A 27,918-nucleotide genomic window follows, 5' to 3' on the forward strand; every position below is an offset into this window, starting at 1 on the left:
TCTACTTTGAGCCTGGTCTTGGGCTGTAAGTGTCCTTTGATAACATACAAGAGTATCAGTGACTCTTTGAGTCGAACGTCTTCCTCTTACGCTAAAGCTACGACAGCCCCGCTGCAGTGCAGCACCGCTCGTCGCGCCGTTCTTAGCGCTGACACTGAGCCCGGAGCTCACGGAGGAGTTCGCGACGTTCGCGTTAAAATGACTGTTCCAGTCATGGCCCAGCTGGAGGTATATCTCGCCGCCACACCTGTGAACAGATGCGCGACAGGTTGCTGAGCGATATGGGCGTGTCCGTAAGCACGTCTTCCGTGCACCGTGCCCTCCAGGGCATGGTCTACAGCTTAAAGAGGCTGCGGATCGAGAAGATTACGATGAATAATGCGAAGAACAAGACGAAGCGTTTGCGGACAAGTTGGAGAAACACACGTCTGCGGGTGACATGATCGTGTTTCAGGACGAAGCAAATTTCAACATGTATCTGTCGTGTAGTGAGGGCTACTCGCGGGTTGAAGAGCGTGCTACGGTGGCGTTGGCATCCTCGAAAGGAGCCAACTTACATCAAGGTGGTGTTTCGTCTGGCACCGGTATGCGTTGGCAACGGACGAGTACCGTGAGCTGGTACCGTCCAACAAGATAGTTATTGTTACGGACAATGCGCCGTCCCACAGTGAGGTTGATACGCTTGTGAGAGAGATTCTGACGGGGAACGGCATCATGAACAGCTCCAAGCTGGTCGTGCTGCGTCTAGCACCTTACAGCCTCATGCTCAACCCAATTGAGGGTTGCTGGAATGTGCTCAAGGCAAAGATGCGGCGATTCATTGCCGAGCGTAAGGAGGAATTCCTAGTAAGAGGCGAGTACATCACATTCTGCGCTCACCGCCAGGCGCTGATGGAAGAAGCTGTGGAGGTGGCGAAGCCTTTTATAACGCGTCGGTTGGTCTGCCGTATGGAGCGTCATTGTCTTAAGGCCTCCTTTGTGGCTTCAAGAGGAGAGGACCTGAAGCTAGGCAAGTAGAGGCTCCAGCGAGACGTAGCAGAAGTAGATGTTCCAGCGAGATGTAGCCATAGTCGTTAAAGCTGTTATAGTATGGTTGCGGTAATTTCACTTGATCGTAATGTCGACTAGTGGAATTTTCACTTTGTGAGAAATGATTTTTTTCTGATGCTTTAATTTTGTGCATAAACCAACACGTTCACTTGCTCTGGGAAATTGACCAACTTGATTCGGAAATGGTGTACATCCGTTTTATAGCCTAGATCGAGCATGGTCGGAGCATAAAACCACGCGTAACAATAAGATGGGGAGAGGCAGACATCGATTTGTTTTATCTGGGATCGAATTACCATTTCAAAACGGCAAAAGGGTATATTTACAGGATATCGATGTAGATTTGGTGGTTGATCGATCCCGAGCGGTCAGTTTGGCGTAGCTCGATTTATCAGTCAGTCTACCTAGATCGATTTGTTCTTTTTATAGACCACGATTTAACAAAAACGACCTCTATTTATTATAAATCGAGCATCAGGCTAAGTGAAAAGGACAAACCCATTAAAATGCACGATACCACAACCTGTAAAATGTCTTTTCACGACTTCCGTTTCAGAATTTAGCTTGCCCAACAACCCATGCAATAGAATCCAGCAAACAGTTCAAGCCGTTAGCTGTCATATTGGACAATTAATATATCAAGTATTGTAGTGAAGCTTAGTGGCTTCACTGCCGAAGCATCTCAAAGAAAACCGAAAACACCACTGCATCGATCAGATTGGTCAAATCTTGTCAGGTCACCATCAAGCGTCTTCTCAGCTCCATACGCAGCGCTATGTGAAGCGCATGATACACGGGAAGAAGTACTTCGTGCTGCCTCAATATCCCGAAATTAAAGAGCTTTTACAACAGATGATGTACGTACCGACGAAGGAGCAGTTCGGGACGTGTTGGGCGTATTTGAGCGTCGTGTGAATAAGGTTGCACCTGCGTTTTCCTTATACTTTCTTCCAGCCGGGCTAGCTGCAGCAACATGAGAGGTAACTGCTATCGCAGCTAAACTAGCTGCAGCAACATGTGAGCTAACTGGCATCGCCGCTGTTTTTCTGGAGGGAATACGATGGCGAATCGAGTGGGAGCGGGGTGGAATCAGCTCAAGCAACTACCGGTGAAGAAGACGAGCATCGACCGATGTGTGCGTGCTATCATTCAGTATCAGCTACGAGAACTGTATACTGGTGTGTGCATGGTCGAGGTGTGCCCACCTGCGAGCGACCCTCTCCCGGTTGTGTGGAGAAGCGCCCCGCGATTTGGAGAATGCGAGGGCTACATGTACAGGTAGGACATGTTAGAGAGCTGTTCCCTTTCCAATAAAACATCATGAGCTCACGGTAGCTTGCGGGAATGCCGTGCACAATGTCGACCATTCGGTGAGGTTTTTGTCTATCATTAGACTCTACAAAACTGACCCCCACGATGGGTTTTTGAATGTGAATCACTTTATGATGGCCAGAAGAAATCCATTCTGCTTTTTCAAGCAGAGACTACCGAGACACCACGGCCAGTTCCTACAGTAGCCACAAGAGTGTCTGCCATAAAAGATAATAATCGTTAACTTAGAGCAATACAAACACCATAACGCTGAGCACTTTTTCTTTAAAATTGCGCAACTTCTTGTCTTACCAACGTAGAAACCAAGGTTAGTGCAGTTGTGCGCTCAACCCAAAGCTAGTGTATCAAGATTTTGCGCTGCGCTTTGGTCTTGCAACATGATTTCAATAATTTGATCCCACTCCCCTAGAAGTAGTTCACCTTCGTTGCCGAGGTAGAGGCATATTCAACCAGAACAACCTTGAGACGCTGATCAGCACTTCCATGCCCAGTCTAGCGGTCACGCGGCTAATCGGGAGTCCTATAGGAAGGGGAACAAAAGCAAAATGTGTCTTATGTGATGGATCAGACACAAGACGTACCGGGCATGTCGGCAACATAGCTCACGATCTGCTATGTATCCGTGGATGTCTACCCGAAAGTGTCCACACGGACAGCACAGACTCACTAAGAAGGTCCTTGAATTACTTTAACGCAGTTACAGCGACTCGTTCATGACGTGGTTGTGGCAAGTATCCTACACACAACGCAATCCAATTGTTCTGTTTTAGCAAACGTTATCAAATCAAATTAATACTTTATTAATCCAGTTCGAACTACACATGGCCTCCAGATCGAACCACTGCGACACTAAGCGTCGCTTTACACGCACGATATCGCTCCTTCCTCTTCGCCCGTTTTCCAGTACATTGCGACTTCTGCTTTCCAGCCCAGCGTGCACACGTACTTGCGGAGCGCATGACCAAAAGAATCCAGAACCTGCCACGCTAGATGATTTGCGCGCGCTCCACTGTACAGCTACGTGGTCTGACAGTCTTTTGCCCGGTACATAACGCACTGCTCCCGCTCGAAGTAATCTCAAAACGAAAAAATATGGGCTTACGCCTTAAGCGTCTTGCCAACAAGACTTAGCACAACGGCGAGCGTTGTGTAGGCACCATCTAAAACAAGTGTTAAACATACAGCACTAGAATTCTTGCTCTCTCACAACACATCCGAGCTGACGCACATACTCGTAGGATCTGAAGCGTTTGGTGGCTGCGCCGGCTCCACGGCGTCGATCCCATCACTCGAGCCGCCGGACGGCACATTGCGCTTCTTACTGTCGTCGTGCAAGTCACCGGGGTCGCTTCGCGCTTCTTCATTATAGGATTCAGCTCGTGGAAACGGTCGGGTGTGCAGGAGACACGCAAAATTCTTTGAATGTCTTTTAAGAGGTAAGAAGGGATGCGATTCTAGGTATTATTTTGTAGAATCTTAAACTTCTGTCTATAACGATGTTGATGTGCCGGCAGGAAAGAGAAATCTATCTCATACCGCAGGTCGAGCTCTCGTTCAATTTCAAAGGGATTTAAATGTAAAGTGCGCTGTCCTACCACCCGTGAGCAAGAGCGAGACAATACCACTAGACGCCACAGCAATGGCGATTTTTCCCGAGAGTCTGACTTTGGCCAGTATGTTTCGAAGCAGTGTAGATTTTCCAGTACCACCGGGGCCATCGACAAAAAATAGCTTCTTGCCTTCCTCCGGGCATTCAACCGCTTCAATAATCGGGTCGTAAACCACCCGCTGACCTTCGTTCAGCTGATCTCCTGTGTTTATAATCGCCTCCAACGCTGAAGCATCGTATCAAGTGAGCCCACGTAGAAGTAAGCCATTTTGACGAATCGATTCACAAACCAATGCATGGACCGACCCCAATCGAGAAAACTCGTCGAAGTCACTAACCGAATACGTGTTTGCTTGAAGTAGTTCTTAAATTCTCATTGGTGTTTCAAACTCTACCAGCACCGACTTGAAAGGGTCCATCAAAGCCTGATGTTTGCGTGCGAAGTCTTGGGAAATGTCAGCGAAGAGCCCATAAAAACACCAGCATCTGCTGGAGCTGAATTCACCAGAATGGTGAAAAAGATATGGCGTAGTTGATACTGCATTTAGAGAGCAGCAGCTTCCCGTCAAATAGGTCATCAATCTCTAAGTAGACAGCGTCTCGCGCGGCAATATAGACTGTCCGTTGGCCGTTCTCAAGTCTTCAGAAGACGTTAGGCCTCTGCGCTGACAGAGCAATAGTAGATGATAGAACCGCTCAGTATATCGATGATACACGTGAATCTTGTGATCAATTGCAGCTTGATACTGTTTTCGGCAAACCCACTTTTTGATTGCCCTTTCTCCGGCGCTTTCCAACAGAGCTCTCTAGGCATGGCCTGATACAGCATTGTCCGGATAGCCATTGGCATTGGCTTGTGTACCCTCTGCTTATGGCCTCGGATACCCTTTAAAGCGCTTGCCGCTCTTCATATAGGTGCATGAAGGGTTTGTAGTCCCGCGTGGGCCATGAAACATGCATGACATGACCGTTTCATCTGGCTGAGGGTTTTTATCCTCTTCTATGATCTCAGCGCATACCATCTTGTCTACGATCTCGCGCGTTCGGGGTTTGTTTTCGTCGACCAACATAATCAATACGTGAGCGTGGAGGAGCCCTCGTTTTTGAAAATTGACAGCGTAAATCCGCGCTCTCACCCGCCTCAGGACGCCTTAGTTTAGATCCACAAGTGTCGCATGTGATTTCTGCTACCACACGCGAGACACGATATCTGCTCGATCTTGAGCCGTCTGGATCACTTAAGATATCGCTTCAAGAATCGTTCCACTTGGGGTTGCACATTTCAGCCAAGAATACGTCGGACCGTCCATACTCCCGAGCCATTGAATCTTGATACGACTTGTACATTGACCATGGACTGCCCAAGTGCGAAGCTAATGGGATGATACGCTTGTCAACCTATTTGAGAGAAGTGGGTAGATCGTCATCTGTTTCCTCCGTTCCCGTCCGGGTGCACCAATCTGTTCTCGGCCCGGTCGTATTCCGACACAACACTTCTCCTTCCGCCAAAACTAAAGTATCCTCGCCGAACAGTCCATCCTGAACACCCCTGTATTGATCAGCGCAAAGTTTCTTTTTGGTTGGCGACCACTCAGCAAAGCTGGTTTTGTTCACACTTTGCGCTCTGACCTACACATCACTGTTGAAAAAGACGTCCACCTCGGTGGGAGCGGACTGGGCTTATCGTATGAATACCACACGCTCGGTTATCACGCCGACGGTAAGACTTCTGCCGAGTTATTTAGAATCTGCGACACCTTCTTGCAACATTGTCTAACACTATTGAGACCCAATCTGGACGACACAAGCAATATTCATTTAGTCTATTTTTTCACTCAGATATTAAGATCCAAACACTCGCATTATTTGAGTTTTTAAAAAGAGCTCCCATATTCAGTAGTTGATCAAACATCCGAGTTTGATTATTGGAACGAAGCATTCATGACCTCTTGTCACGCGCTCAAGGCAGTAGACCGAACGATGCGGGACATACTTACTTTTAAAATAATTTAACTTACAATATTTTTGGATAGTACTACTCTAAATATCTTTCGTTTTTCTAGCTTCCAATCTTTTGTCGTACACTGCGCGACAAAAGTTTATGGGCATTCACTGTTTTGTCCAAATTTCAAAGACTATTGTACTCGTCACAAGTCCTTGGATCAGAATGTAGCCATCTGTTATGAGGATTCAACAACCCAAATCCTATAGTAACAGCTAGATATAAGGGGTAAAATCGGGTGTAGATTTCAAAATGTGGTCAGAATTAGCTGATTCGGAGCCGTTTTCGCGCTACAAGACTGTTTTAAAACTCTTTCCAGATGCCCAAAATTTACGACAAACGGGTTGCCTTTGAGGCGGTCATTTGATTGGGCAATTCCCAAAACCACATGGATTTGCGCAAGAAAGTACGCAACTGAACAGCAGCAAATCCGATTACGATTATAACGATTTGAGTGCAAGGAAAAACCAAATATTTATTTAAATAGGCACCCTTTCTTCCGCAGCCATTCTGCCGATTCTTGGGCACGCTCGGCGTACATATTCTCGAAACCTTGATCATGCCTGTACACGCTGACCCACTCCTTCGCCGTGATGGCGTTCAGCCCAGCAATGACCTTTTCGACAGTATCGTTGGCATTTTTCGGAGGGGCCCTGGCAATTCTACCTTTCACTGTGGCCCAAATGAGCTTTATCGGCTGAAGCTCTGGGTGATATGGTGGCGTGTAGAGTACACGATGGTTGTACTTGGCCGCTATGGTCTGCACCATATAGATTGGCTTCTCTTTTAAGGGCATAACACGCTCCATTAGCTTGGTTTTGGTCTTCTTTAAGCTAAATATTATATCTTTTGCAAAATACAATTAGCTCAAGTAAATAATTTTTAAACAACTTTACCGTACGTCTCCGCGTGAGCCACGTTTGCATCTCCCCGCGCGTTGACTGCATTGTTGGGTTCAATTTGTTATATTCTTTTATGGTACGAAGCGCCGTCTAGATGAATTACACATACTCCATGTTGTTGCTGCAAGGTTTTGCAGAGATTTAAAAACCACCTCTCAAATTTTTCCGTGTCGAAGTTCCCGTGGTAATCATCTTCGTCCCACCTTTTTTTATTTCAGGGTAGAATTCCAGCATTTTATCGATCCTTCCACAAAACCAGCATCGACGCGTCCTCCTTTCGTCGAAATATAACCCGCGGCAACTATACAGGCACTGACATACAACAATAACACTCTAATTAGTTTTTGCTTTTATGTTTAAAAAAAATACTTACCGAGGCCCTTTTCCACTTTATTGAAGCGGACTTTGTCTTCCAGAAGCCATGTCTTCCCTGCAACGTGATTAGCATTGCAGAAGGACTCATCCAAAAACACCTCTGTGGTCCGTGGGTTTGGTTCACCTCTTCGTGTTGGGCGTCGGTTGGCAAGTTTGTTTTCGATGTAGTACGCTCGAAGTGACGCAATAGCTGCTGTGTCGGCCATAATGTGCCGTTTTTACCTACCACATAATGAAAGTCGAGCTCGTTGAGCACCCGTTGCATTGTTCGAAGCTGCAGAACTACATTAGTCTTGTCGGCCACCTCTAAAATGATTGTTTGAGCTGTTGCGGGTTCCCCCAGTCTGTTTTGAGTGTCGATGAACGTATGAATCACTGGTTTTAGCTCTGTTGGGTCGTATTCACGCTTCCTTCCGCGTTGAGTAGGCTTTGGCTTTACATATAAAATAATAGAGGTTAACGTTAAGTATCTGATAAGGAACATGCAACGCTAAATTGCTGATGTGCACCTCAAACTTGGTCTCATTGTCGGCTCTGTAGGTGCTCACCACAGTCGTAACCGTGCCGTGTGCTATCTATAGACACGCAGCAACCAGGTCCCGGGTTCGCTGCCCTCTGAAGAGGCCATCTTCCTTGGCTTTGGACATGAAGTCAAAGCACCGTACTACGTAATCCTTCTGGCCTGGCGTCAGCTCTTGCTGCGAGGTGCTTGGCTCGAACATGTTAGTAAGGACGCAAATAGTTCACTAGATGCATGAGATACTAAGAAACATTTACGTAGGCTCCTTGTTCTATTTTGGTGCCAACTCGAGGAGTTTCTCCAATTCAAATGGCATGTTAATATATTCTGGTCCAACGTTCAATGACGAGTACAATATCTAGAGTTATGGATGCAGCTTCGACAGGAGTCGCCAATCACCACAAGCGATAGATTGCATGTGGCGAGAAAGCGCCAATCCCAGTGTGTGATGGGACTCCTTTAGGGATAACTACATTTTGTGCCGCAACAAATCTTATGACGTTAAATATATCTGGGAGTTTATATGGTGGAATGTAGCCATAAGGTGTGGAATATGGGAGTGTGACGCCAAGAGCTTCTCAATGGGTGCTGTGAGGGTATCTCAGCTGGATCAGAGCACTTGCTGAGCGTAAAATATGTGTTTCTGAGCTGTAACTGTTGTATGTATAATGGTAAAGGTTGCTGAGGTGGTCTGTAGCTTACCACGTAGGCTAATCCTGCATTGTACCTTGGTTACTATACCTTATATGCAAAGTAAAGTTTTCAAGACGATGGCGAGCTGGGTGGTGAGGCTGCACAGCTCCTTAAAACAACGTCCGAGTCAATAAATACACTCTTTTGACACTAAGCATGCGTAGCTGCGCTTTACAATGGGCAGGAAGCTCCACCGTATGCCATTATCACTATAATTCTACTCACATGGATACACTCCACCCATACAAACTTTCATATATTCTTGGTGACAATAAGATTTGCCGCGGAGCAAATTGAAGTTATCTCTATTGGATCCCCATTACACACTGTGATTGGCGATCTCTCGCCATGTGTAATCTATTGCTTAGGGTGATGGGCTACAACTGTCAAAGCTTCACCCATAAACCACTCCGCCGCCGCGAAAAAAATGATGTCCTCCTTTGTTTTGCGCGCGTGGTGTGCGACCCGTAGAGATTGTGCGCCTTTTTCAACACGCTACGTAGCTTATATTCAAGGTACTGGGAGCACCGTTTGTGATCCTTTTAGCGCGGAGGCACGAAAGAGGTAAGAGCGCGGGCATTGCAGACTACTGATTCAGGCTGCATACACTAGGGAATGGGAGCGGAAGCACGTAAGAGCACGCACCGTGAAAGCACGGAAGAACGCGAAATGATGGAAGAGGATGAGAGCTGAAAATAATGACACCCCTACATACTGAAAAGCACGAGCCACGGAAGAACACGCATGTTCAAAGCCACGACAAAGCACGTAGCTGTGCCAGCGCACGGAAAATGAATTCCCCCTAACACCACGGCAGTGCACGGAGCACGATCGACGGACAAATATGAAGCCACGGGAGACCATCAACGAGAGATCACCAAGCATTGGAACACAACACCAGGGTAGAGCCGGAGCTCACTGATCCACGGAGCACGGTACTGCGGTAGCACAAACGACAGACCAACCGCGACACCATGATATAACACGATAGTATGGAAAATAGCAAGCACTAAACCCTGGGAAAGCATGCACCCAGGGGAACTATAGATGGAAAATCACCGAGCCATGGAGAACGATACCAGTGCTGAACCTGAGCTCACCAAGCCACGGAGGATGATAGTACATTAGAACACGATTGCACGGACGAAGGACCAGCCACAAAATCGCGAGGGGGGGGCGATTCGGGGGACCACGATTGCACACACCACGGAGCACGATATCATTATAGAACACGATAGCACGGGTAACGCACGCTAGCACGGGTAACGCACGCTAGCACTATAGCATACACAGGAGAGCACACCGTGACTGCACGATAGCGCGATAGCGCGGTTGATGAGGTCACACCAGGAGAGCACGATACATGGGCGATAGATCAACATAACTACGGACGAGCACACATCGGCGAGGGTTCTGGCGATGGACCATGAATTACTAGGGACCACGAAAACATGTGGAGCCCACGTAAACCCTTGGGAGCATGGAATAGCTAGCAGCCACGAAGAGGGCGGTGTACGGAAGAGCATGAAACGAAAAGTGAAAAGACATAACTACTAAGCGGCGTGAGCTACGGATGAGTAAAGAACCACGAACCAGGAGGAGCACGGGCCAGGAAAGAACATAAAATTAATCCTGAAGTGCGGAGCAGTGGTAGTCTAGAAAACCACGATATTGTGCGGGGTCATGTGAGACTACGGAATGGTAAGTGTTTAAGTACACGAAATCTCGACGTACTGGGGTGGACGAACGCACGCAACCTGGAAGCGCAAGATTCTAAGCGAAACCACGCGATACCATACCACGAAGTACTTCAAGCTGCGGCCACCTCATCCCCAACACACCGTACCACCTCGCCCTGTAGCGGTAGCGAACGGCTAGCTCTAAACATCAACTACAGTACCATGCGAATAGTGCAGTGAGCCCGAGGCGAGCGGAACGGAAGCGTTGCATGCTAATTAAACATGCATGCACCACCGCCGCGAAGCGGGTAGTGATTAAAGAAGGTAGAAAGAATATTAAGCACAAATCAGGTACCAGTAGGTCAATATAAAAAGGCTTAATTTACATAAAATACATGTAGTCAGTTTTTTGGTAATTATTAAAAAATAAATTACAATTTGGCTCAAGCACAAAAACGTTGCTGGAACACATTTAGTCATGTGCTTAGATTCCTGTAATCGAGTTGCTATTTAGAAGTCGGGGGTTAGAATTGTTTGATGACCAAAAAGTGGTCTCACCAAACAATTTAATCTTTTTTTTTAAGATTTTTGCATTTAGGCCCAGTCTTAGCCGCACGCCACGCGTGCCGTGCCTGCCAGAGGCTAGGTGAGCTGATTGTGCCACGCGATCTGGTTCAGACTGGTTCGTGCGGTGCCAGCTCGCGCCATCGCGTTATATTCCACCACACACCGTAATTTTTCAGGAGCCGCGGCCGGCACTGTTGGCCAATGCAGCATGCACTCTCCTCCATTCGTCTTGATGCACCCCATGCGCTTTCGCTAAGCTCAGACATGCCCACTTAACGTTTGGCGAGGTTGAAGCAATGCAAGGTGACAAGGATGTCGACGCGAGTGCAGCCGACGCGAACACTTTGCGGGCTGTTGAGGGGGCGACGCAGACGGCAACTACCAATCCCAGTGAGTTCAACTCGCGTTCGGAGTCTGTTGTGTCAGCACTGTGGACTGTTGTAGACCCGGGGAAGACGACGCCACCAATCTCGGATGACTACAGCTTGTGGACAGTGGAGCAGCTTCGAAAGGAGTACACGAGCCGAAAGCTTCGCCTCGAAAGGAAAACGTCTGTGACTGATCGCGTGAAGCACCTGTGTGAGTTCGATGCTCTACATCGCTCCATGATTTCGGCAACCCTCGCGTCCGCTGACGGTGTTTCGGTGCCGTCGAACAACTGCACAATTCGGCTGTTGAATGTGCTGTTTTCGGACACCTTTGCTCCGCGCTTCGCACGTATTGGTGACAAGCCTTCTCGCCAGCAGCTGGATGCTGGGGAAACTCATGGCAACTCCTCATTTTGGCGTGATGTTGCGTCGGAGTTTAACTCGAACCGCACCGACTTCAACGATCTCTTCACCTCCGACGCGCGCTTTGAAGGAGTTGAGGCTTCAGTTGTCGTTATTCACAGTGCTACCAAGGCCTATGACATGTGGAAGGACGTGAACAAGAGGTATCTGAAGGCGATGGCAAACTTCACCAAGTCCGGGGAACATGAGGACGATTTCTTCACCTACTGCGAAGGGGCCCTTGACACCTTTTACCTTCGCGATTGTTTGAAGCACAAACGCGATCTGGCGAGTTTTGTCGATGGTGGATTGTTCGACAAGGATAAGTTTGACTTGCTGAAGCGTGGGCGTAGCGATTCAAGCGGCAAGAAGCCCCAACAGCAAGTGGGAACGAAGAAGCAGCGTAGTGAAGTAGCAGATTCGGTCAATGCGCTAGCAGCTGCCATTGCTCCTGCGAGACCGAGTACAGCAGAACGTCTGATGAGCTTGCACAAGCTCATCCAGCAGGTAGAGGCTCGCATGGAAAAACTACAACAGACCGGGAAAAGTGATGAATCCCTTCAACGCAGTTTGGATCTCTACCGCATGAAGCTGTCGAAGCTGGAAGATGTCTTTTTCGACGAAGTGTAGTTCAATGAGAAGGTAGCGACTTCTGAACTGTCCGAATGGACCTTGATAAACTCAACTTACAACAACTCACTAGTTCGTTCTCTCTCAGCGCGGCGAATGTTGTACGCTGGTCGTAGCCGCTTCATTTGTCGCAGTTTGTCCACATAGCCGTTGCGGAGCAACTCCGACTCCGACGTCGGCTCCGGATAGACTTGTGTTGAGGTGTACATTGCCCGATATGCCGATGCATCGTTAGCTCCAACAGTCAAGTCAGTTATATCGGGGACGGGTAAAGATGCAAGAGTAGCAGCTATGTCCGCGTCATCGTCCACATCTTCGTTGTGGCTCTCACACAGGCGCTCAGTGATGCAAAAATTGTGCAACATACACACTACATGCACCACCTTCTTGATGCTTTTCACTCCGACCCGAAGCGGAGCCTTGAAAACCCGCCACTTATTCACCAGCAGCCCGAATGCCATCTCCACTCTGATACGTAGTTGACTCAGGTGAAAGTTGAAGCTGTCTCGATACAATCTTGTTGCATTTGATTGACTTGCAGTTTGCGGTCGCGTAAATGGCGTAAGCAGAGTGTTGCTGTTTGAGTAGGCATTATCACCAACGAGGTGTAGACCAACCAGAAAAGACTCCACGAGACTAGACAGCTCCTATCTCATAAACGCTAGAGCATCACCCATACCGCCCGGACTAGCACTCGTCACCGCAGTGAAGCGGCTACGGTGGTCTACACACGCTTGAACGTTGACACCATACCGTTGATAGTGTCCAGAAAAGAACGAAGAGACGCGGTTCACCTCGCGACCATTGGGAACTTGAATGCAGCACAACCACCCGTCCACAGCACCGACGCAGCCGACTAAAACTGGGTTTTTGACCAGACTAGCAAACGCGCGTGCTGACTGGCGCTGCTCGTACTCCGTCGCCGGAAACCTCAGCTGTAACTCATCATGAGCTTGGATAACATCCATCACCTCCTGAATGGTGATGTAAAAACCCGGCTTGCTAGCACCAGCAAGCGCCCGAACCGGGTGGAAAGAGTACCCTGCCAGCCACGAGATAAACATTTGTAACTTGTTAACGGGAGTAAGGGGCTCGTTCCCTTCGGTCCGTCGACGTGATTGAGCCTCATTAACGCGCAGGCTTAGAGCCAGCAGTCGCAACAACTTCTCAAATGACTGGAATGACATCCTGTAGTACTGGCGGAACTGGCCCGCGTTTAACAGCAGCTGGGAGTGGTGACGCCAGTTTAAACGCCGACGCGGTAGGCACGGCTGGCGCTCGCCCGCACCCGCCGCGTTATCGCCAAGCAGCAAGACGCATGTCGACGCCACAACGATCTTGACGTCTCTGTTCCTCTGCATCGCACGGCGTCTGCCGGAATGAAATTGGCGCGGAAAGATATATTGAGTTGGCCGTAATATTACGGCCTGGCACCTGGCACAGCCATTTGCCATGGCATTTCGTGGTGCCATGCATGGCACTTGAATGGCACCGCAAGCCTAGTAAGCTCCGTAAAATAAGCAAAAATTGCTTTGATGTGGCCCTTTATTTCCGGACAGAGGAAGTACCGGTAAGCATTCGTCAAGAGATGGGATCGAACTGCATTCGACACCTCTCGTTCCACATTGATGTTGTCGCTTCTTTTGCGCTGGCCTGCAGGCTTAGCAGCTCGAGTATCGCATCACAAGTCCCCTCAACCCGCCGTTATCGCTTCTACATGTCGTCGATGCGCCTCATCTAGCGTCAGCTCCGCCACGCATAGTGATGACCAGCGCGAGCATCGCGTGTTCTCTGGCATCCAACCCACAGGAACTCCTCACCTGGGCAATTACTGCGGCGCCATCGCCAAATGGGTGGCTCTTCAGGGCTCATCATCGGCAGCATCAGAAGTCTCCGCCACCCGACTGTACTCCGTGGTGGATCTGCATGCGCTTACAGTGCCCTTCGACGCTCAGCGAACGCCTGGCCAGGTGCATTCTATGGTGGCGGCATTGCTAGGCGCAGGTCTGGACCCGACGCGCAACGTTTTATTCCGCCAGTCCGACGTGGCTGCTCACGCCGAGCTCGCGTGGTTGCTCAGCTGCATTACGCCGCTCGGTTGGCTGCAGCGCATGACGCAGTTTAAGCAGAAGGCGGCAGCAGCCAAGACCGACAGCTCGCTAGGCTTACTATCGTATCCCGTACTCATGGCTGCCGACATTTTGCTGTACCGCGCGACGCACGTGCCTGTAGGCGAAGACCAACAGCAGCACTTGGAGCTCTCTCGTATGATCGCCACGACCTTCAATACCCGCTTCGGATCCAACCGCCCGGGCGGAAAGGAAGTACTGCCCAAGCCATATCCGATGATGGAGGAAGACACCACGACGCTCACCGGCGCGCAGAGGAAATCTCTTGCGCGTATCATGAGTCTGCGCGACCCGACCAAGAAGATGAGCAAGAGCGACAAGTCAAAGCTCAGTCGCATTGAGCTCACGGACAGCGCCGACGACATCCGCAAGAAGGTGCGCAAGGCCACGACGGACGCGGTCAGCGGCATCTACTACGACCGCGAGGAGCGACCAGGCGTCTCCAATTTGCTGGATATTGCCAGCGCTGTCACAGGTCAGAGCGTCGCGCAGCTGGAGACTCAATACGCTGACTACGGTACTGGCACCTTTAAGGACAGTGTGGCCGACGCTGTTACTGCCAAGTAAGTGTGAGCTGCTAAATTATTTTGCTTAAATTACGGAAGCCAACCTCATTTTCTTTGACCTGGACAGGATCTGCCCCATCGGAGAGCGCATCAAGCAGTACGAAGCGGACCAAGAGTATATCGACAAGGTGCTGGCGGATGGCGCAGCACAGGCTTCCGAACTCGCTGCCGTCACTATGAAAGACGTGAAGGAAGTCATGGGCCTCGTTAGATCTTAAGAGTATCATTCATTTTCTCAACCGAGTTTTGACTAAAATTACAGCAGCGACTGTCAATATTTTTTCGGGCGGGAGTTACTCGGCCTAATGTGATTTCGTGTTCATGCTTATCGTCCCTTGATGAAGCTTAGCAGTTCTCGGGCACTCTCCCTGGTTGCAGCCTCCTGGTGGTTGCTGCAGGTCGCACATGGCTACACGTGTCCGAACTATTGCTCCAGTCGTGGCCTCTGTCTAGCGCAGGGCTTGTGTTCGTGTCCGAACGGTTGGTCCGGTCCAGACTGCTCCATAGGTGCGTCGAGTTGTCGTGGTCATTTCTTCGGCATAGCTCTTATACTTCCAGTAGCTAGCTGCCCATTGTGTGCTGCTTGGTCCGACGAGGTCATTGCAACAGATAACGGACACAATCTAGCGCCTTGTTCGAATCGCGGAGAATGTCAACTCGACACTGGCACATGCACGTGCGAGTCCGGGTTTACAGGAGCCGCCTGCGAGCGGAGTGCGTATTTCTGGTTGTTACTGAAAGTGATCCACGCGACTGACCTTTTCGTTTTTGTAGTGACCTGCAGCTGCAGTGGCCATGGCAGCTGCAAGTCGATGGCCAAGTATGCGTTGATGAAAGATCCTGGTCGTGGAACGATTTACCCGTACGAGAACAATTGGGATGCACACAAGGTCTATGGGTGTGTTTGCGACCCTGGCTATTCGGGCTCAAACTGCAGGGAGAGTACGATTCTATTGATTAAATGCTGCTAGAACGGTGTATTCACCTGACGTGGTTGTGGTCTCTGCAGGACTCTGTCCCGTAGGCGATGACCCCCTCACAGGAACGCTGATAGACCCGAACGGCATTCAACAGAACGAAAAGCAACGCGTTAACTGCAAGGCCACTGTAAGAGGGATTGACTCTTCAACTTTAACTAGTGCTGACGGTTTTGACTCTAGTCCGGTAGCTTTACGCTCACATTTGCGGGATACACAACCGAGCCGATTCTAGCGGGAGATTCGGCCAAGGCTGTGCGAGATAAGCTGGTGGCCTTGCCTTCCGTGACTGCAGCTACCGTCACCTTTGGTGGGATCACGTTAATGGCCTGTACAGCGATCGGAAACGACATCAGCATCGAGTTTACACAAGATTTTGGGGAGTAAGTTCCTCAACGGTACTGTCATTTATCTCGGGGTAAGACTGATCTTTCTCTCTCTGTAGCTTGCCGAATACGAGCGGTAGCTCTGCTGGACTTATACACTCCACTCCTTCCGCGACACCTTCACTCACGTTCACCACAGTAACTCAGGGCACCAAGGAGAATCTACCGTGTTCAAGACGAGGCATGTGCGATTCCGCCACGGGGGTGTGCTTGTGCTACCCAAATTACTTCTCAAGTGACGGTAACGGAGCCATTGGACAGCGTGGCGACTGTGGGTTCGTTAGTGGAACTGTCACGGCTTGTCCAGGAGAGATCGCTTGTAGTGGCAAAGGCACCTGTCGCGGCCCACCGACGTACGACTGCATCTGTAATGAAGGCTTCACGGGCGGTGATTGCACCGAACGGCTCTGCCCCAAAGGGCGAGCTTGGTTTGACCGACCTACAGACACTGCTGACACGGCGCACGTTTTGGTAGAATGCTCGAATGCTGGCGAATGTGACAGAACCAAGGGAGAATGCGTCTGTTTGAGTGGTTTTACGGGTGCTGCTTGCAACCGAAGTACGCTTTGCATGTACCGTTGTATTTTTATGAACGCGTGACCTGATGTTGTATAACGTTTTATCTGCAGTGGTGTGTCCCAACGATTGTAGTGGCCATGGAACGTGCTACACGATGGAGCAGTTGGCAAAGAGAGCGACAGTCAACGGAGAAACGATGAGCTTTACGTACGGTGCTGTCCCCAATAAGAAGGAAACCTGGGAGCACGATATGATACAAGGTTGTCTATGCAGTTCTGGCTGGGAAGGTCATGACTGCTCGTTGAGGTCTTGTCCAACTGGGGATGACCCAATGACATTACGCCAGCAGAACGAAGTGCAGCTGTTGGTGTGCAAGGGTAGCTCAGGCTTCTTCTCGCTTAAATTCCGAGACGCAGCGACACCTCAGCTACCCTTCACTGTACCTGCTGCTTCGCTAGCAAGTGCGTTGGAAGCTTTAACGACAGTCGGAAAAGTGTCGGTAGCTTACAGCACGGACACCAACGGAGTAACAGGCTCTTCAGCATGTGATGCTGCTGGGTCGAACACCATACGCATCGAGTTTCTGACGAATTTCGGGGATTTGCCACCTCTACGATGGATTCTAGATGGAGCCTTGACGCTGACCCTCAGTGTTGATGGAGTCGGAGGCTCGGTGCGTGGTACAAAAGAAGATGCAGTATGCTCGAATCGCGGATTTTGCAATCACCTCACGGGCGTGTGTCGATGCACGTACGGATTCACTAGCAGCGATGGATTTGGTGGCGAAGGGGATCGTGGTGATTGCGGCTATATGGAGCCGATTTACCTCACTTCTGCCGCTCAACAGGCTAACGCTCTCTAAAACTACACTTTGATGATAATTACCGATTCATAGAGCGCTCACATATTGCTTCTCAAGGAGCATATCACCTCGAGCAGTCCTACCAAACGAAAGTCTAACCTTGAAGGATGCTCCAACCAATGCTTGTGCTTCGCGTACACTATTTCGAGGTGCGTGTGCGAGGTGATGAACGGAGGCCGAGGAGTCTCGTAAGCACTTCAACATCTGTCATTCAAGAGAGGTGTCACTATTAAGTGGGTACTGAACCGATACCATCACTCCTATTCCGCACTCGAACTTCGAATATGCGCGCGAAAGCGCCATCGGGCGAGGGCGCGGCGCCGCAATTCAACCTAAAGGAGCAGGTCGCATGGGCCGAGAAGGTAACGATTGCATACCCAAGACGCATCACTACTGAACGATGTTGCATTAACCCTCTTACTGTCATTTTGTGCGTGATAATTTCTGTCCAACAAATACTGTTATTGTGTACAGGCACCTACGAACACACTGCAGCAGTGTTTGAATTCCCACGTCATTGGACAGTATCTGGACAGTCGCGCGACCAGGAAAAAAGCGTAAGCATCACTCTAGAGCGCTAGTCTGCTGGTTGATGACATCAGGAGGCCTAATATGCCTTATTACATGTGTTGTGTACCCGTTTGTGGTGTATTGAGCAGTGCTGACGACGGAACAGCAGACAAAGAAAACTGTCTGGAAACAATTCAACGAGGGCGAGATGCACTGCTGAAATTTCAGGCTTTACGGGCGAGATCGAAGGCGTCGACGAAGCTTAAAGTGGTCCCGACGCCCAGGATTGCTCTAGGGACGATTCCAGTAATTAACGCAGCGCCAGTTTCAGCTCCTATAGACCAGCCGAAACATTATGAGAGTAACTCCACAGATCGATCGAGGGTTGGAACTGAGTATGCATCCTCAGCGGCAGATTTCCATGGGACGAGAGACATTGTGGACTTAACACGGACGACTGTGCCGTCGCCGTCTCCACCGACAGTCGGTCGGACTCATACAGGATATAAGAGCAGCGGAACAGGTCTGCAAGCACGTCCAGCAGCTCAACAGACGTCGTTTACAGGAATGGATGACGGCGCAGATAGTTTATTTGGCGACGTGGACGTCGATGCACTGGTTGCGAATCATCAACGTGCCCAGCAACAAAAACGTCGTGCTGTGCCGCAGATGCCATCATTATCGGACGAGAGTTTTGTATCTCCTCCATCTACACAGACCAATGGATCCCAGGATACGGCGAGTGCTATGCTGGCCGAAGATCTCCGCAGGTCAATTAAGCAGACACGAGAAAATCTTCGCAAAGTTCGCGAGGAGTGTGATGATGCGTCGCTCGAGGGAGAGGTACCGGATTTCATGCAGAAACGTCGTACAGAGCTGGAACAGGAACTAGAGGAACTAAGCAGGCGATACAGAGAGTGCAAAGGAACAACGAAGGCTTCTCCACAGAGTCGGCATGTGTCTCCTGTGCAGCCCCCACCTCGACCTGCAGAAATGCCTCAAGTCTATTACAATGGAGGCGAGTCTTCCAACAAAAGCCCGACGTGCTCTTGTGGTATACCCACAGTGGAAGCTCGAGTGCAGCATGGAGAAAATGCGAACCGACTTTATTATCGCTGTAACACGTGCGGATTTCATTCCTGGGTGGACGCCGCGTCAAGTTCTGGAGTTGAGAGCGCAATGCACCAAACTTTCCCTCGCGTAGCTGAACAGCCTTGCGTCTCAAGCGATCCAAGTGTGAACTCCAAAATGCAGCGAGCCAAGAGAGTACTTCGCGACGTATTTGGCCATAACGCGTTTCGCCCTAGTCAGGAGCGCACAGTAATGGAAGCTTTCAGCGGGCGTGATGTTTTCGTGCTGATGCCCACTGGAGGTGGCAAGAGTCTTTGCTTTCAGCTACCTGCCTGCATTGACGACGGTGTCACCATCGTTATTTCTCCGTTGGTCTCTCTAATTCAAGATCAAGTTCAGCAGCTGGAGGCACTGGACGTGGGTGTTGCGAATTTGAAGGGTGACCAAGACTACGCTACCGAACAACGGCCAATTATTTCGGAACTCTTTTCCAATCAGATAAGAATCAAGATGCTGTATGTGACTCCAGAGAAGATTGCCTCAAGCGGCATGCTCAGCAATCTCTTTAAATCTCTCGAGAAGCGGGGATTGTTGGCTCGATTTGTGATCGACGAGGCGCACTGCATTAGCCAGTGGGGTCACGATTTTCGGAAAGACTATTTGAACCTGGGAACGCTTCGAACAAAATTTCCTTCTGTACGCTGCTGGTTCGAAAGAGCGTGCCTGTCATACCAGTGCTGACATTTTGCTTATATTACATTATGTGCAGGTCCCGATTATGGCTTTGACTGCCACAGCAAACTCGCAAACAGAAGCTGATATCGTCAAGAATCTGAAGCTGAGAAACCCATTCATCACTCGCTCAAGCTTTAATCGGTGCGGCTCACATCGTTGCGTAGCTGTCGGGCACAATACGCTTAACTAACTGTGCGGTGCTACTGATAGGCCAAACCTGACGTACGATGTGCGTAAGAAAACATCCAAGTTCATGTCTGAGATCGCAGACTTCGTTCGAAAACACATCGACGATTCTGGGATTATCTACTGGTATGTCCGCAGGAGCGTCATACAGTAGCTGCAGTGGAACTGACCTGCGTCCCCCGTATGTGAATAATAGTTTGTCAAAAAAAGATTGCGAGCAAACAGCAGAAAAGCTGATCAAGGCCTTGGGGTTTGAGCACACTCGAAAAGCAAGTCAAATTTCGTTTTACCACGCTGGGTTGGAAGCGGGAGACCGCGCGTATCGTCACCACGAGTGGAGCAAAGGAAAAATCAAGCTGATTTGTGCTACCGTTGCTTTTGGAATGGGAATCAACAAGCCCGATGTGCGCTACGTGATCCACCACACAATACCCCAATCGGTGACACATTATTACCAGGTACATAGTTTTGCTATTATCTTTCCGAGCATACATAGCTGATTCGTCTTGCTTTACAGGAAGCTGGTCGAGCGGGACGAGATGGAGAAGTGGCTAACTGCATTCTCTACTATTCCTTCTTGGATCTGGTACGTTTCGTCGTTATCAATTGCATCCTGACGTAGAGTGCGATAACAGTTCCGAGGCTTGTGCTCATTAGACTCGACGGCGCAAGCTAATCACGAAGGATCGCGACAATATGCAGCATCGCAACGTGCATCTGCAGAACCTGCGACGTATGACCGAATTTTGCGAGAACCAAGTGGAATGCCGCCGAACATCCCTTCTCGAGTACTTTGGCGAGCACTTTTCGAGTGAACAGTGCCACGGAACTTGCGATAACTGCAAAAACAAGGTGCTGGGTATTTCGTTTGAGAAGTCAGACGTGACTGAGGACTGCGTGGCTCTCGCTGAGATGAGTATGTCTGAATTGCAACCACAGGCTGTGATAGTAGTTATGAATTTGTTTTCACTCTCTTGTCTTGCCTTTTTGTAGTAAAAACCCTCCAAGGGAGTGGTGATCCGACGACACTGGTGCAAATTGCTCAAGTATTCCTTGGCATGGTGGTCAAGGGAAGAGAGTGGAAGCAAAACCAGTTTGAACAACTCGGAGGATTTGGAAAAGGCAAAGGACGGTACTCTCGCAGTGAAGTGGAGCGCATTTTGTATCACATGATTCTTCGCCAGTATCTTCGCGAAGTGGTACGTCTTTAAATTTTGCGGCTTTCACAAGACGACACCTCTTATTCCTGTTTGCCCCGTAATTTGCAGGACCAAACCAACGCGAAGGGCTTCACGACGACGTTCTTATCGCTTGGAATCAATGCCAATAGACTCATGCGTGGCGAGCGAGTTCGTATCGTTTGCAAAACAAAATACCAGTCTCGAGCATCTGCCAGTGATGGCGCACCACAAGAGAGTGCTAAGACCTCGAAAAAAAAGGCTCCTAAGAAATCTGCATCGACAAAGACGAAGACAGCAGTAACAAGGAAGAATACTAAGAAGAAGAAGGCGAGTGTGAAGGACGTGGTTGAAGAGCTGAGCGATGACGATGTTGTGGAGGTGGTCGCTCGACCCGCGACTACAGCGGAGTATCCGCTCATCCCAGAGCGTATTTCTTCTAGGAGGTGCGTAGTCATGGGCCATCTGCTGTATCGAATGAGATACTGAGCTAACCGTCTTTGTACTCGTCGTAGAATTCCTGAGGACCATGCTGAAACACTTGCTCAGATCCTCAAGGACTGGCGTGCTAGTGTTTGTGACAGCGAGAACCTCATGCCGTACCATATCCTTACGACTGGAGGTATTGCCTCGATTGCCAATGCAGTTCCCGTCTCGAATGCAGAGCTACTGGAGATCGACGGTGTCGGACGCATTCGTGTCAAGAAATATGGAGCAGCGATTATTAACATCGTCAAGACCTACCTCGAAAAGGTTTGTAGGCGTCAACTAAGCTCTCTTTGGTGCGTTGTTTTACTGACATTTACTTCCTTGCTGTAATAGAACAACCTGACTCCATCACCTGTGCAAGCAGTGCGCTCTACCAACGTGCTGGACAGCTTAGAAGTGTTGGATTCTGGTGTCGAGGTCATCGAAGTCCCTGCAGCGCCCAAGTCGTCCCCATTTTTCCAGGACAAGAACAAACGCAAAGCTTCGTCGACATCAACAAGGCCCACTGCAACTGCCAATCGCATCGTGATCGATGATAGTCTGGACGACATTGATTGGGGTGAGCTGGATGCAGACATGTTGAATCAGACAAGCTCAAGTGCTGCAACCAACAGTCGCAAACGATCGCTGGACTCGAACTCGACGTGGACTGCCAAGAAGCGAAGCAACTGACAGGCGACCATGCTCTACTTGAAAGCATTATTTAGTGTTACCAGATCAATTTTTTTCTAGGTCTGGTGAAAGGAGCATCATTCCCTTACAGAACGATGTTGTCGATCAGTCGGCACTGGCCGAGCTTGACGGCGACAGAAATGATGGCTCCCTCGATCGTATCCACCTCGGACAACTCCTGCATCGTTTGCTTTGACCCCACAGACACGTAGTCGATGGCATTCACCAGCGGTTGACGTTCGTATTCCTGACGAACAACATCGCGCAGTGCCGCTGCATTGATCGTCGACTTGCCGTCCTTCTTCGCCTTCTGGAACAAATCCTGTGCATGCCCAAGTCCGCGGTGTAATACACTGGCCACCTCTCGCTCCACAGGCGACAAATACTGGTTACGTGTCGACAAGGCCAGACCATCAGCCTCACGCACAATAGGCACGACATTAATCTGCACCGGGATGTTCAGGTCTGACACCATGCGTTTGATCAACACGACCTGAGCCGCATCTTTCTGTCCGAAGAACGCGTGTGTCGGCTGTACGATGTTAAACAGCTTAGTGACGACTGTGGCGACGCCACGGAAGTGGCCTTTGCGACATCGACCCTCCACCAGGTCGTCAAACCCCTCCGGATCGACGTAGCAGCTGTGGTGGGGCGAATACATTTCATCCGCCGATGGGAAGAAGACCAAATTGACACCTTGTTCCTTCAGCGACGCCACGTCCTTCTCGAACGTCCGCGGATACTTGGAATAGTCCTCGTTTGGACCGAATTGTGCCGGGTTTACAAAGATGCTGGCAGCCACAAAGTCGCAGGAGCTACGCGCCTGCTTTACTAACGACATGTGACCCTCATGGAGGCCCTGCAACATATATAGTAAGCAATAGATATTGTCCATTAGATAACCGGAAAAATGGGTATTGTGTTGGTGCAAGCTAATAACGTACCCCCATCGTCGGAACGAGACCCAGCGTCGCGTTTGGAGGCAGCGCGTGTCGCGCCTGACGGAAGGCGTCGATGGTCTCAAGGATCTGCATTTGGCTTGCACTGCTGGAGGCGAAGAAGCGACTGGAGACCGCCACTCCGGGCCGCAAAAGCAAGCGACGAGCGGCCAGCATGGAAATGTATGATCTTTACCCAACATCAATAAAACATAAAATGCAATTGTGGTGTAAAACACGTAGTTTGTGGAAAGTGAAAGACGACTTCATCGTTGGATTGTGGGGATGAGCGCCTCGTCTCTACGCAGTTAGACATCTTTGAGACGATTCTGATCTTCCTGCTGCAAGATCGCCGCCACGTTGAAGGGATCCCCGAGCCCCAAAGCCGGCAGCAACGGCAACTTTGCTGTGAACCTCGCAGGCAGTGAAGTCAAAGATTGCATCTTACTTCGTACTATGATATTAAAAGAATCACCTACAGCAAGTTCTTCGTGCGTCAACGAAATTTAATGCTGCTTTGCATCGCTGCACAGCTCGGCTTTGTGCAACTATCGCTTGTCCTGTCTGACTGGGGTTTGCGAACGACTGGAGCAGGCGAAAGTTGAGAGGCAACTCAAGTTCCAGTCGACAGGGCCGAACACCCACAGAATCCGCAGGTGCCGCAGCGACCGGCTTGCAATGAAGTTCCATTGCGCTCAAAGTCTTCACACCAAGGCTCAAGCAGTTCAGCTTGTTGGCTCTACATGTACATTGCAGTCGCCGTTGATAGGTCGCTGAAAAAAACGAACCCATCGAATACACGCTGTTGGTCGTCGGGCCGGAGCTTGCCACGTCACCCGTGGCGCTCCACAGCTCGTCTCAACGTAGCAACAAGCGGTGAGAATCTTGAAAGCCTCAGCGCTCAAAACTCATCATCACCTCAGCGGAAACAGCAGCAACTCCACAGCAATTGCCGCAGCCAGTTGAGACCACCACAGACCCACCAAACCCCCACTGCAAAAGGAGCCGTAGTACCAATTGTCGACTTCGGACGAAGGTTGTCTCGTTTGCTCTTGTGTGGAGTACACCACGATGGGTCACGACGTGGATGGGACGACGGTACCGTCGCCGGACTCCCTCATTGCCGCGGCGCGCGCTCTCTGCGCCGTCTGTAGCAGCGCCGAGCTGCCCGGAACAATCCCTGAGGGCTTCTTAGTCTCGGATTCGCGCTCCCCCCTCGGCTGCAGTGGCATGGCGTCGTCCAGCGCCCCCGTGCGCGATAAACGCATCAAGGTGTGCGTCCGCTTGCGCCCCTTCACACGCACCGAGAAGCTCAAGGCCGGCGGCAAAGCGGCCTGGACATGGTACGTGGCGCAATTTGAGCCCACGACCCATTTTACCGCCTCGAAATTGACCTATTTTGCGCTTCAAAATAGGCACGAGAACACTATTTATCAGCAGATTTTCCCAGCGCAGATCCCGTCGCGGGTGTCCACGAGCGACGGCGAGGAGAAGAAACGCAGCGGCGGATCCACGGCGTCTTCCAGCTCTTCGGCGCTGCGGGAGTCGTCCGCGTTGCCGTCCTCTTACTCGTTTGACTATTTGTACCCCCCAGCGACTCAAACCCAAACGGTTTATAAGGAGACTGTCAAGGTACAAAAAGCAACAAAGGGAGCACATAACTGCATAACGTTCGGGAGGAGCTTTACTGGGCTGCCTCTTGTCGTGCAAGGATGAGGACGTCCCACGCTAAGGGAGTGTGACGACACTAACGATATTTTTTTTTATCGCTTTCTAGGATGCCATAATGGCTGCGACCGAAGGCTACCACTCGTCCGTCTTCTTGTATGGACAGACCGGCACAGGCAAAACGTACACCATGCAGGTAATTATTTTATTTTTAAGGTTGTTATGAGAATCTTTTTCTTAATCTCATGCCTACTGTACCGTTCAGGGTGGGCGAGGAGATCCCGGTATCATTCAGTTAGGCGTGCAGGACATTTTTGAGCACATTGCTCGACATCCGAGCATGGAATTCCTGCTGCGCTTCTCGTATTTAGAGATCTACAACGAGCGGATCCACGATTTGCTGGCGGCCGGAGCCAAGTCGGACATCAAGATCTACGACGTCCACAACCGAGCAGCTGCAGGCAATACGCGCGACGGGTTCGTGACGAAAGACGTGGTGATCAAAGGCCTGCGAGAGGAGATTGTGCTGTCCACAGAGCACGTGCTGTCGCTAGTGGAGGTGGGCAACTTGCACCGTCACATGGCCATGACCGAGTCGAACGATCAATCCTCCAGATCTCACGTCGTGTTTCGAATGGTACAATTTTATGATTTCTATTTTTTTTTTATATGTTTTGCTTTTTTATTGCTCGAGTTCATGCTACGTGGACAGCCTCACGACAGACAGGGAGGAGGGGGCTCGTCACAGTAGCACTGAGCTTGGAACTGACTCACTTACTCACGGTCTTGTGGCGTGTTTCTGTCTGTCGCTTGAAGGTCATCGAGAGTCAAGCCAAACGCAGTAGCAGAGACCGAGGGGAAGTTGCGCCAGTGCGCTCGGCGACGCTCAACATTATCGATCTCGCTGGCTCGGAGAGTGTTCGACTCGCCAACACTACGGGGCAGGCGCTAGAAGAGGGCAAGTTCATCAACCGCAGCTTACTCACACTCGGCCACATCATCTGGAAGCTCAGTCGAGATCGTCACAGGAAGAGCGTTAGCGGAGTTAGAGCTCCCAGCACGCCGCACTTGCCGTATCGCAACTCGAAGCTCACTCGAATCTTACAGCCGTCACTGGGAGGCCAAGCACAAATCGCCATCGTCTGCACTGCTTCTCCGTCTGTCGAGTGCTTGACGGAGACCCACAACACGTTGAAGTTTGCTAGTCGCGCCAGAAGAGTTCGCAACCGAGTGGTGGTCAATGAAGGCCTGGGCGAGTCGGCCTTACTGCGGAAATACCGAGCGCGCATTCGAGAGTTAGAGGAGCAACTGGAGCATTTGCAGATACGTCGAAGACCGAGAGGACCCAGTACCGCTATCCAGACAGTGAACGAGCGTCAGATGGAGCTCAAGTTCGCTATCAACAACATCAATAGGGTCATTTTGAACTCGTCGCAAGGCCAGGAGCGACCGGATGACGAGGAGCTCGCGTCTATAGATGAAGACACGTTCCCATCCATGGCTACACCCCCCGAAGCGTGGGAAACACCGCACCCTCCTCCACCTCCCATCCAGACTACGCGTCGGAGTGAACCCGAGCGGAAGCCGACACCGCGACAACTAAAAGCTCGACAACAAGCCGAGAGGGAGCAACAGACCTCGCAGGCTCCGTCCAGAGCCGCCACTCGCCCTTTGCTGCGTCGTGAGCCAGTGCACAGCACCAGTACTGTCAGTATTAACCAACCGGAGGAGGAAGACGAGGGCAAGGACGACCTAGCTCGTCCACGTCTCGTCCACTCTGGGAGCTCCGCCAATACCTCGAACAAGACGCTGATCGGCAGTGGCGGGAGTGCTAGTACCAAGACGCTGCCCTTGTCCACATCGTCGTCTCGCCATCTCACAGACAATGACGAAGACCTCGCAGAGACGAAAGAGGAAGAAGACGGACATGAAGAAGACGAACCTGAACGTGAAGACGACGCACAACAACACGACACTCCACCGAACTCGGGAGCTGTTGAAGCGCCTCAGAGCTCACCGAGCACGCGTCCGTCTCTCACGTCGTTGCTGAAGAATAAATACTTGGACGAATTGGCCAAAATGGACCAGCGGACTGGTCGATGGCAACGCACAGAGGAAAGAGATTTGTTCAGCCAGAAGGAATTGCTGCGAGAATTCGTACGTGGACTTGAGATCGCTCAGGCGGAACAGGAGACGCGAATGAGTAAAATTCGAGAACTGGAGCTGGAAAACCGCCGTCTACGGCAAATTGTGGCCGCTCGTGATGATGAACTGGCGCAATGGAAGAAAGAGACGACTCCACTGACTCACGACGCTCTGTCTTCGTAGAGTTTGGAGAGTTTTATAGGTTTTGTAGACTGATAAAAACTGCTCGTGGATTCGACGAAGAACACGAGTGTACAAGGAGTATTAGAAGTGATCAAGCAAGCAAATGGGAGGGGGGGGGGTGATATAGAGTGTATAAGGGAGAGCAAGCAATAGACGTCAACGGATTAAAAATCGTATGAAAGTTATTCATGTTACGCTTTGGGATCTTCCTCGAGCTCAGCACCGTTCACGCATAAATTGGAACTGTCGACACACGCAAGCATGGCCAGGTCCTCTGAATCCTTAGTCAGCTTTGACGTCGTCTGCGTCGAGTAAGCTGATCGGTCTGCAAAAATGCGCAAATGGTCCACATTTTTATCCATAAAAATTAATCTTGTTAATTATATCCCTCAAATTTGTCAAAATTTTCGAGTGTTTTGAAAATCCGATTCCCAGCGTTTTATGGTGAATGTCTCTCCTAGGCTTGTTTGTGTCTCGATCATTCCGCAATTGCAATTGTAGATTCACACGGCAAAGCTGAACCTCCCCCAGTTTGCCACTATGCACTTCAGTCTGTTCCTCGCTCTGGTGGCGGC

The 27,918-nt window shown here is 50.2% G+C and overlaps 6 protein-coding genes across 6 annotated transcripts; 4 read left to right on the top strand and 2 right to left on the bottom strand.

The window, feature by feature from the left end:
- Window positions 1-6,468: 6,468 nt before the first annotated feature.
- PITG_10515 (uncharacterized protein) lies at window positions 6,469-6,940 on the bottom strand (the record flags this gene model as incomplete). The annotated part of the gene is made up of 2 exons (XM_002902249.1): window positions 6,469-6,826; window positions 6,936-6,940. 2 exons carry the CDS (start codon window positions 6,938-6,940, stop codon window positions 6,469-6,471), a joined length of 363 nt encoding a protein of 120 aa, XP_002902295.1.
- A 6,783-nt stretch (window positions 6,941-13,723) lies between these two features.
- On the top strand, window positions 13,724-15,042 carry PITG_10516 (tryptophanyl-tRNA synthetase; the record flags this gene model as incomplete). Its single annotated transcript, XM_002902250.1, has 2 exons — window positions 13,724-14,821; window positions 14,892-15,042. The coding sequence occupies 2 exons, from the start codon at window positions 14,109-14,111 to the stop codon at window positions 15,040-15,042; spliced, it is 864 nt and encodes a 287-aa protein (XP_002902296.1).
- Window positions 15,043-15,162: 120 nt separating this feature from the next.
- Window positions 15,163-17,568, top strand: PITG_10517 (tenascin-like protein; the record flags this gene model as incomplete). The annotated part of the gene is made up of 7 exons (XM_002902251.1): window positions 15,163-15,331; window positions 15,386-15,538; window positions 15,599-15,766; window positions 15,834-15,931; window positions 15,985-16,184; window positions 16,247-16,746; window positions 16,817-17,568. The coding sequence occupies 7 exons, from the start codon at window positions 15,163-15,165 to the stop codon at window positions 17,566-17,568; spliced, it is 2,040 nt and encodes a 679-aa protein (XP_002902297.1).
- Window positions 17,569-18,645: 1,077 nt separating this feature from the next.
- Window positions 18,646-22,614, top strand: PITG_10518 (bloom syndrome protein; the record flags this gene model as incomplete). Its single annotated transcript, XM_002902252.1, has 11 exons — window positions 18,646-19,221; window positions 19,291-19,845; window positions 19,919-20,025; window positions 20,095-20,196; window positions 20,267-20,528; window positions 20,588-20,656; window positions 20,728-20,986; window positions 21,064-21,269; window positions 21,339-21,694; window positions 21,764-22,001; window positions 22,071-22,614. 11 exons carry the CDS (start codon window positions 18,646-18,648, stop codon window positions 22,407-22,409), a joined length of 3,069 nt encoding a protein of 1,022 aa, XP_002902298.1.
- Window positions 22,495-23,443, bottom strand: PITG_10519 (pantoate beta-alanine ligase, putative; the record flags this gene model as incomplete). The annotated part of the gene is made up of 2 exons (XM_002902253.1): window positions 22,495-23,268; window positions 23,354-23,443. 2 exons carry the CDS (start codon window positions 23,441-23,443, stop codon window positions 22,495-22,497), a joined length of 864 nt encoding a protein of 287 aa, XP_002902299.1.
- A 975-nt stretch (window positions 23,444-24,418) lies between these two features.
- Window positions 24,419-27,447, top strand: PITG_10520 (kinesin-like protein; the record flags this gene model as incomplete). The annotated part of the gene is made up of 5 exons (XM_002902254.1): window positions 24,419-24,690; window positions 24,763-24,979; window positions 25,125-25,211; window positions 25,281-25,652; window positions 25,832-27,447. The coding sequence occupies 5 exons, from the start codon at window positions 24,419-24,421 to the stop codon at window positions 27,341-27,343; spliced, it is 2,460 nt and encodes an 819-aa protein (XP_002902300.1).
- Window positions 27,448-27,918: the final 471 nt, after the last annotated feature.

The sequence above is a fragment of the Phytophthora infestans genome, genomic scaffold, assembly GCF_000142945.1.
Source record: "Phytophthora infestans T30-4 supercont1.18 genomic scaffold, whole genome shotgun sequence".
Taxonomy (NCBI): Eukaryota; Oomycota; class Peronosporomycetes; order Peronosporales; family Peronosporaceae; genus Phytophthora; species Phytophthora infestans.